General features: G+C 44.4%; 1 protein-coding gene across 2 annotated transcripts in view; it reads right to left on the reverse strand.

The window, feature by feature from the left end:
- Window positions 1–10,000, reverse strand: part of LOC122804748 (keratin, type I cytoskeletal 18-like) — a 94,449-nt gene that overhangs the window by 36,638 nt on the left and 47,811 nt on the right. For both annotated transcript variants that reach the window (XM_044074814.1, XM_044074813.1), the window contains exon 3: window positions 1–30. This exon is cut by the window's left edge and continues 127 nt beyond it. In XM_044074814.1, coding sequence (XP_043930749.1) covers window positions 1–30 — 30 coding nt within the window. The remainder of the gene's footprint in view (window positions 31–10,000) is intronic.

The following is a 10,000-nucleotide window of genomic DNA, read 5'->3' on the forward strand; positions in this document are numbered from 1 at the left end:
CTCATGCGCATGGCGTTTTCTGCTTCAAACCTTCAGGTATTCAAAAACAAGGAATGAAAAATGTTTTTTTTTTTTTTTAGTAAATCATATATGCATAAGCAGACAAAGCAAGAAATAAAAATAAATCTCTAAGAAACACAGGTTACAATTTTTTACTATGCAAATTTTCTATTTTACTGTAAGCAAGGCCTAAACTCACACTGGATTTTCGGTTCTGACTGTCCTGAAAACATAAGTAATTTTTTATTCACATACCACTTCAAACAAAGTATTTTCCACTTACCAATACTAGTACAATATAAAAGATGTCCAACCTTCCCTTGTTAACTCACTACTTTTTGATCACATTTTTTTTTGAAATTTCATTAAAACAAAAGAATGAAAAAACACAGAAACTGCTAGGAATTGTTTTGTGGGATATTAATAAGACATTAACTCTTTCTGCCTGTTGCACTTTGTTTACCAATGAACTATTTTTTACTTTTATAACAGGTGCACTTCAGAATTAAATATGTTTTTGATTAGGTTATTGTGTGAGAAGTCTTCATGTATCTGCAGCCTCTATATCTATCCATATTGCCTATTTTTCCAATTTTTTGTTTGCACCTGAGGTCAGGGTGTCATGTTAACAGTGAACCAATATTCATGTCGCTGTTATATTTGATCTGTACATCACAAGCTGGAAAGCAATTTTGGCACATTGGTATAGTGCAATGCCATTTTTTAAACTATCTTCTCAAAGATATTTCTATATACCTCAGCAAATGTAGGTATGACACATGACAAATAAGTTGTTGTTTGGGAAGCCTTATACCTTGACTCAATTTATATGATGCTTGTAATGATCAGTTAGCAAATAATTCATGGGGAAAATCATTTTCCTTAGATCAGCTGTCTGCTGCAGTAATTTCAAACTTTGGTTTGTATCACAATCTGTGCAAAACATGCAGCTGATGCCATTACATCAGTTTATCTTGCCCCAGATGTCAGGTGCCCCGACAAGATGAAGCAATTATATGGTATGGAACACCCCCAGCAAAAAACAAATATACATGATAATATATGCCAAACAAGGAGGAAAGGTAAAAGTCAAGAGAAGTCAGGGGGGCTGGAGGGAGGGTAACCAGGACTGCAACAGTGAATACACTCGAACATCTACATTTATGGTAAGTGTACACAACTGTACTGTGTTCTTCGTGTTTCACTGTTGCAGTCATCACATTTGGGTTGATTTCCAAAGCTAAGGAAGGGTGGAGGTAGTTAAAGAGCATTAGGGCTAGCAATAAGGCCCTGTAAGACTGCTGTGGCAAATCCAGCTCTGGATTTAGAAAATATAGGCAGGTGGTAATGCTTGGTGAAAGTATGTACAGAGCTCCAGGTAGCAGCTTCCAGAATGTCCCTGGTAGGGACTCCTCTGATGAATGCAGTAGAGGTAGATGTAGCCCTAGTGGAATGTGTTCTTATCCCCTGTGGGGTAGGTTTTCCATGGTGCTTGTAGCAGAAATGGTCAGAGTGCTATCCATTTGGAAATGCTTTGCTTTGAAATGGCCTTCCCCTCTGCCCCTGCAGCAAAGCTGACTAGCAGCTAGTCAGATTTTCTGAGAGGCTTAGTCCTGTCCAGATAGAATCTAAGCTGTCTGTGCACGTCCAGAGAATGCAGTATCCTTTCCCCTTTATTCTGAGGATTAGGGAAAGAAGTAGGCAAATGAATGGACTGGTTTAGAGCCACACTAGACACTACCTTGGGCATGAAGGATGGATTAGTCCTGAGGGAAACCCTGTCCACATGGAAGATAATGAAGGGTTTCACTGCCATGAGGCCCTGTAATTCAGACACTCTTCTTGCTGAAGTAATGGCTAGAAGTAAAGCTGTTTTCCAAGAAAGGAATTTCAACTCTGGTGTAGTAGCTGGTTCAAGGGTGGGAAGAGTGAGTTTTTCCAATACAAAGTTAAGGTCCCAGGCTGGAGTGGGAGCCATTCTGGGTGATCTTAAATTTTTGGTCCCTCTAAGGAATTGTTTTAGCAGGGGATGAGAGAAGAGGGGTGGGTCAGTATTATAATGTGCTGGTATGGCAGAGGCATAAATCTTAATTGAAGAGAAAGCTAGGCCCTTGTGGAGCATTTCTGTTAAATAATCTAGAATATGAGGAAAGCTGGGCACTGTTGTGCCCATCCCCTGAGTCTGGCTCCAGGAACAGTATCTTTTCCACTTTTCTGAATAAGATTTTCTAGTACTAGGCCTCCTTGCCTCAAGAATGACATCCAGCAGCTGCTTACTGAGGTTTGCTGGAGGTGAGGTCAGGGAATTAGCCAGGCTGCAAGGTTCAGGGTTTGAAGCTGAGGGTGCAGAATCTGGCCCGCCTGCTGGGACAGCAGGGAAGGGGTCTGAGGCAGGTGCCATGGTTCCAGCAGTGTCATACTGTGCAAGAGGGGGTACCAGTGCTGGCGTGGCCAGTTTGGTGCAATCAGTATTGTCCTTGGCTTGTCCTGTTTGATCTTTAGTAGAACCTTCGAGAAGAGAGCTAGAGGGGGAAGGCATAAACAAAGAGGCTTTCCAGGTAAAGGACAGGGCATCCACTCTCCAAGCTTGACTGTGGGCAGTTCTGGTGCAGAATTTGTTCAACTGGTAGTTCTGAGGGGAGGCAAACAGATCTACCTCTGGAGTCCCCCTTTGTTCCTCAAGAGGTTGAATATTTTGGGTTCCGGTTTCCATTTATGTGGGTCCATGAGATTTCTGCTTAAGTCGTCTGCCAGTGAATTTAGTTTGCCTGGCAGGAACTGAGCTTATAGGTTCACTTGGTAGCTCAAGGCTGTGTTCCACAGAGCCATGGCTAGTCTGCAGAGTCCCCTGCTTGTTTATGTACCACATAACTGTGGTGTTGTCTGTCTTTACCAGTAGTTGTCCTGGAAGAATAAGGTCTCTGAAGGCTGTCAGAGCATTCTGTACAGCTAACATTTCTTTTTGATTGATATGCAGGTGCATCTGTTTTGGGTTCCATTTGCCCTGAATGCACTGCCCTGCCATGTGAGCCCCCCATGCATAGTCTGATGTGTCTGTTGTTAAGGTTTGGGCAGCAGGGAGTAGAGTGAAAGGGAGTCCCTTGTTGTGGTAGCAGGCCTCTGCCCACCAAACAGTTCTTGTACTCACTTTCCTCACTTATCTAGAGGAAAATAGTTTTCTTATTCAGGCATGTCCAAGGGTCAGCTCCCAGTGTTCTCTCCTGTCTATCTGATGAATCTGGGCATCTTGGGGCAATGTAGAAATTGCCTCAAGTACACAGATGACCCTCTCCTCCTACCACCCAACACTGCAACCTATGAGAGATGCACTTATCTAGCCAAACTGGAGGTAAAGCTCTCTCCAATCAAGACTGAACTTGACAGTCAAGAGGAGAAGGTAAACACTTGCACCACACAACACTCACCACATAGTCTCACTAAATCTACACCAGCAAAATCCACACATAGAAATACAAAAACATTCACGGAGGCTCTCAATAATAATCTGCTCAAGCAACAGAGACCTCCAAAGCAGAAATGCAAGCAACCTCCACCCCCCAACACAACCCAAATGACACTTAGCCTGCAGACTCAGTGTGCCACTCAACCACAGCCAAACGTACCCAACACACTAGTCATAGGCGACTCTATAGTCAGGCACACTGATGTCCCACTCACCAGGCTAAACAAGGAGAAGGTTACTGTCAGCTGCCTGTTGGGTGCCAGGATCTGCCACATAACCCACGCACTCAGGTCACTCCACAACAAGTACAAATATGACTCTGTCATTGTCCATGTTGGTGTGAACAACCTGAGATGTACCTCCCTGGACTACATGAAAAGAGACATGGAAGAGCTCTCCGATCTTGTAGCCCAGGCAGGTATGACCCTAGCCCTGAGTAGCATACTGCCATCACCCAGAATGATGCCGCAGTACAAGGACAAAATGATTGACTTCAACAATTGGCTAAGCTTCTGGTGCCATTCTAAAGGGATCCAGTATCTGTCTGCCTGGGATGACATGGTCGAAAGACCACAATGCTTTGCCAGAGATGTCCTGCACCTGTCATCCCTGGGATTCTGGATACTGGCTAAGGTTCTTGCCGCCCCTATAGTGCCTTTTTTAGGCAAGGTTCAAATGACAAATTCACCACCGTAACAGGAACAGGCAAGCAAAAACTGAGGGTGATGCTACTCAATGCCAGAAGTCTAAATCTCAAAATGCACTCACTCGAGGCTCTCCTTAAAATGGAGAACATCGATATCTGTGCAGTGACTGAGACCTAGTTCAAGACTCCAGAGAGCACCCCTGCACTGCCAGGCTATAACTCATACCACACTTTTCGGTCATGTAACCTGGACCGGAACACCAAAGGTGGAGGTGTATCCATATTCATTAAGGATATCCACACCTCCAGGCTAGTTGCTCAGCATAATGCAGCCAAGGTTATCCAAGTGCAACTAACTCTGGGCAAAACTGCAATCCAAATTGTAGCTTGCTACAGATCCCCCACCATGCCCCAGGACTCCCACTCCTCTTTTCTTGATGTACTGGAAAATATTAGGGTTCAACCAAACACCCTAATAATGGGCGATTTCAACTACCCCACCATTAACTGGGAAAACTACTCATGTACCAACTCCTTCGCTCAATGCTTTCTGGAATTCATAAACTCCCAATGCCCTGGATCAACTTATCCACACCCCTACCAGGGGCAACAATATCCTAGATCTAGTCATTACCAATATGAGTGACCGGTGTTCCACACCTGAAGTCAATGCCTCATTGGTCCGATCAGACTATAAGCTAATTACCCTAGATATCCACATCCTGCCTCCACCCCGCATTAAGGAAACCATAATAAAAAATTTCTCCAAAGCCAACTTCATGTTTCTTAAGACAGAAGTGGTGAACTTCATGACACCCATGCAGATGGACAATACAGTTACGACTACTGAATCCTACACAATTGCAGTTTATAAGCACTTACATGAGTGCATGGATTGTGCTATCCCAAACAGAACCAATATGTTATCCTCCAAAAAAAGGAAGCCATTCTGGTGGTCCCCTGCCATAAACAAACTGTACAACAGAAGGAAGAAACTCTTGCAAAAGAGAGTAAAATCCTATGAGTGGAGGAGCTCCCTGGTCAGCCTCAGTAAGAAGCTGTGATCCCTGATAAAATCCTCAAAAGCTAGTTACAAAAACAAAATCGCCACTGATTCTAAAGACAACCACAAAGCATTCTATAGTTATGCCAAGAATCTGAATGGCAACACTCAGATCTGCTCTGAGTTACAGCACAATGGCACTAAATATACAGACCCAACTGATATTGCCAACATCCTGGCAGATAGGTTCAGTGCTAACTTTACCCCCCTCTCATCCCCTAAACAGCCCATCTCTATACTGGAAGAATGCAAAGTTCCTGTAATCACGGCTGCACAGGTAAAAACCACACTCTCCAAAGCCAAGAACACAGCATCCATGGGACCAGACAACATCCCAGACTGCGTTCTACACGAACTACAGAACGAACTGGCACCCCACCTAAGTACCATGTTCAATCATAGCCTCACCTCAGGCTTTGTGTCTGCTGAATGGTGCACAGCAATGGTTATGCCACTACATGGGGGGAGCCACCACAGACCTCGGGAACTACGGCCTCATTAGCCTGACGAGCCTGGTCTGCAAGGCCATGGAACATATCATCATGGAACTTATAAAAAAAGACATTGGTAATCTCCAAACTCTGGATCCCACCGAGTTTGGGTTTGTAAAAGGCAGATCATGTCTCCTAAACCTGATAGACTTCTTTGAAGCAGTCACCAAAGCTGTAGACAAGGGTAAGGTGGTTCACACAACCTATCTAGATCTTGCCAAGGTTTTGACACCATCCCCCACTCTGGAATTATAGATAAACTCACTAAACTAGGTATAAATCCCTATGTCACAAGATGGGTTGCCAAATGGCTCACTGACAGAACCCACACAGTGAAAGTAGCAGACTCCAAATCTGACTTCAGACCAGTGACAAGTGGAGTACCACAGGGTTCAGTCCTGGGTCCTCTCCTGTTTGGTATCTACTTCACTGAAGTACAGGCTAACACAGTAGGTCTTTGGCTAATGAAGTTCGCAGATGACTGCAAACTAGGAGCCATAATCGAAACTCCTAACGACGTGGACATCCTACAAAAGGACCTCACTGAGACAGATGCCTGGTGTCAAAGCTATGGCCTCAAGCTCAATGCCAAAAACTGCATTGTCATCCCCTTTGGTAAAAACTCTGTACCCATGAGCTACAACATAGGCGGTAGTATACTTAGCACCGAAAGTGTGATAAGAGACCCTGGGACACAGGTGGACAGTAGTCTCTCCTTTGATAATCACATTGCCACAGTAGTCAGGAAATCCTTCTATGTGGCACACCTCATCACAAAAGGTTTCTCATCCAGAAAAAAAGAGGTCATTGTTCCCCTCTACTCATCACTCATTAGACCCATTATAGAGTACAACACCCCTTTTGGTATGTACCTCACAAGACATCTCCAACAACTGGAAAGGCCGCAGAAATACCTCACAAAGAGGATTACCGGCCTCAAACAGATGCCCTATGCTGACTGTCTCAAAAAACTCCAGCTTTACTCCATCGCATATCGCCTACTCAGAGGTGATCTCTGCCTAACATACAAAGCTATGTCAAACCTAGAGCTGTTGGACATGCTCCACTTAAAGAAATCCCAATCCCTCTAAGCTACATGCTCTAGGGACCTAAACCTTGTCACCACAATAAACAGAACATGCCGGAGGGATAGATTCCTGTCCCAGAGACTTCCCATACTCTGGAATAAACTGCCTATCTATATCAAACAAAGCTCCTCATTAGCACTCTTCAAGAAAAATCTTGATGATTGGATGGAAAATAGGAAATTCACCCCGGGGATCACCTCTGTGGCTCTGCTCGACAGTGGCACAGGAAAATAATTTTCTTGGGTGGCAAAAGCCAGGGTACCTTTTTGGCTGGGCTTGGATAGGCCCCAGGGCCGATAGCCTAGTATCTACCTATGAACCTAAAGGAAGTCTGCCCTTAGACAAGAGATAATAGGAATCATTGTTTCCAGGTCCTGAGAATGTTGACACCACAGACCTTTTAGGTACCAATGAAGTTTCTTCATATGCAGTCCTGCATATGGAATTAACAGAATGCAAGAGGCTATGATCCCCAGGGCTTGCAGGATTTTCTGTGCAGATAGCTGGGTTTTTGTGGCCAATAGTCTGAGGTAGGTTGTCAAATGAACTTGTTTCTCTGGAGTGATGAATGCCATCTGGGAAGATGTGTTCAAGCTTGCTCCCAGGAATACAATCTGTTGGCAGGGTAATAGGTGTGATTTCTTCTCGTTTATGGTTTACCCCAGTGAAGTTAGAAGTCTCTTTACAAATGCCATGTGCTGTAATAGCAAGTCCTGACTCTCTGCCTGAATCAGGCAATAGTCCAAATATGGATAAATCTGAATATTTCTCTGCCTGCAAAATGCAATGGCAGGAGCTAAGCACTTTGTAAATACCCTGGGCACAGTAGATAAGCCAAATAACAGAGCAGAGAACTGATAGTGCATGGAGCCTGCCCTGAAGCGCAGCAATTTTCTGCAGGATTCCCTTATTGGGATGTGCAGGTAAGCCTATTTTAAGTCTAGAGTTGCCAGCCAGGCATCCTTGGCTAGCATAGGAAGAAGCTGCTGAAGAGTTAGCATTTTGAATTTTGGAACTACCAGAAAGGTGTTGAGAATAGACAGGTCCAGGATAGGATACCAGGAGTTTTCTTTTCTGGGAACCCCGGAACAGTCTTGAATAAAAACCTTGTCCCCTTTTTTCTGCTGGAACAGGTTGAATAGTCCTGATACTGAGAAGAGAGAACACTTGTTTTTGGGCCTCCACCCACTGGTTTGGGGGAAAGTTTGGCCATCCACTTGGGGTTGGGAGTGAGTGAAAGTGGAATCTGTATCCTAGGGAAACTATGTTTAAAACCCATTTGTCCTGGGTAATGAGTTCCCAGTTTTTTGCCTGCAGGGTGAGCTTTACTCCTAAGGGAGCAAGTAGTTGAGCAGGGCTTGGTAGGGGTAAGGATAAGTCATTGTGCATTTTTCCATAGGGAGAGGCTTACTACTCTCTGCTTTGGAAGTGCCCCCCCCCACACTGCTTAGATCTGTGCATAGCCTGAGACTGTTGTCTTGGTGGTCTGCTGCTCCTGGGTTTGGACTGAGAAGGCCTAGAAGGGACTGGAAAGGACCAGTTCTTTGAAGGCCAATCCCTACTGAATCTAGGTGGCTGCTCTTGTAAGAATTATTTAACAGTTTGCATAGATTTAGCTTTATCCTCCATCCTTTTGAGGACTTCTTCTGCTTTGTTGCTAAAAAGGCACTCTTGGTGTAAGGGTGCATCCAGTAATTTATCTTTAACATGATCTGGCAAGTTTTGTTCCTTAAGCCAAGCATGCCTTCTAAGTACAGACCCAGGGACAGCAGCCCTGCAAGATGCTTCTAAAGCATCAAAACCACATTGCAAAGTATGTTTACCTACTTGGTCAGCATAATGCATTAACTCTTGTAAATCTTTGTGCTCAGCACAGTCAGGAATCAACATCATTTTCTGTTTAATTAAGCCCATAATATGCTGATGATACTTTAACATAAGAAACTGGCAATTTAAAGCCCTATTGGCCAAAGTGGCAGAAGTATATACCTTCTTACCCCATCTGTCTAAAGCTCTAGAATCCCTATCAGAAGGGCTAGGATTTTTGGCAGTAGTAGCCTTAATGCCTTTTGGTCCTTGGGAAATGGTCTCTGGATCTGCAGTAGGATTCTTGAAAAGGAATTTGTGAGAGTCAGGTACTCTGTAGTACCTGTCATGTTTCCTGGGGGCTGGAGGCAAAGTGTCTGGGGTAAGGCTGGATTCCAAGAAAACATCATCTACAATCTCCAGAACAGGAGGGATGGCTAGAGGCCTGTGTTGAGGCAGGTTTAAAATTCCCTGAGTCTCTTTTTGGAGTGAGAGTAGTCCTGGCTTTCCCAGCGGAAATGCTCCCTAAGGGTATGCAAGGTTTCACCAAAAGAAAAATCTTCTGGAGGTGAAGCAGCGGGAATGGAATCCTCTGTATCAGAATCCTCATAAGTAGATAAGGGTAAATCCTGGTAGTCAGAAGGAACAGAGATATCAGATTCCAGATCAGAAGAATCAGAAAGAAAATCAATTCTAGGTCTCTTAGAGGGGAAAGACTGGCTTCCCCTAATTAAGGTAATAAGGTCTTCAGCCATTCTAATCATTTGTTTTTGAGGCATATGGGCTTGAGAATGCGTTTTGGTCATCGGTTTTCTAGGCTTAGTGCGAGTTTTAGGCCTGAGGAATTCGGCATTTTTAGATTGAAATGAAGTCGTCGGTTTGATATGAAAATTTGTAGGCCTGAATGCACCCTCAGAAGCCGGTGCCTGCACAGCGGCTCCAGACCCATCCAATGTAGAGACATCTGCAGGTTCCATAGTCGAAGAAGCATCTCAGCGCATACCGGACTCCGAATGGGTCTCAGTTGAGCCCTGAGAATCTGTAGTGGCGGGTATCAGGCGCTGCGAAAATGCCTCAATGAGTACCAGCGGACTGGCGACTAGCTTATCAGAAGTGTCGTCGACAGTTTTGGACCTATGCGGTCTGTCTCTGCCTTTATCCTTACGTTTTTTTCAGGAGATTGGTAGTCAGATGGCTTAATGAAGCCATTTCGGAGTATGGAGATCGAGAACGAAAGTATTTAACTACAAACATAGCCCGACGACGAATAGTTCAGGCGATGAACAAGGCACAAAACCGACAGCGAGGAAAGTCGTGGTCAGGGCCTAAACAGGTGATGCAGTAAAAATGAAAATCTCTGTGAGGTATTTGCTTTCCACAAGCAAGACAATTGTTATTTTTTTCTGACATCGGTTAGAGAAAGAAAAAAGGATCCCCAACGTG

Source organism: Protopterus annectens, chromosome 6.part0 (genome assembly GCF_019279795.1).
Source record: "Protopterus annectens isolate FY-2018-M chromosome 6.part0, PAN1.0, whole genome shotgun sequence".
NCBI classification, from domain to species: Eukaryota; Metazoa; Chordata; order Ceratodontiformes; family Protopteridae; genus Protopterus; species Protopterus annectens.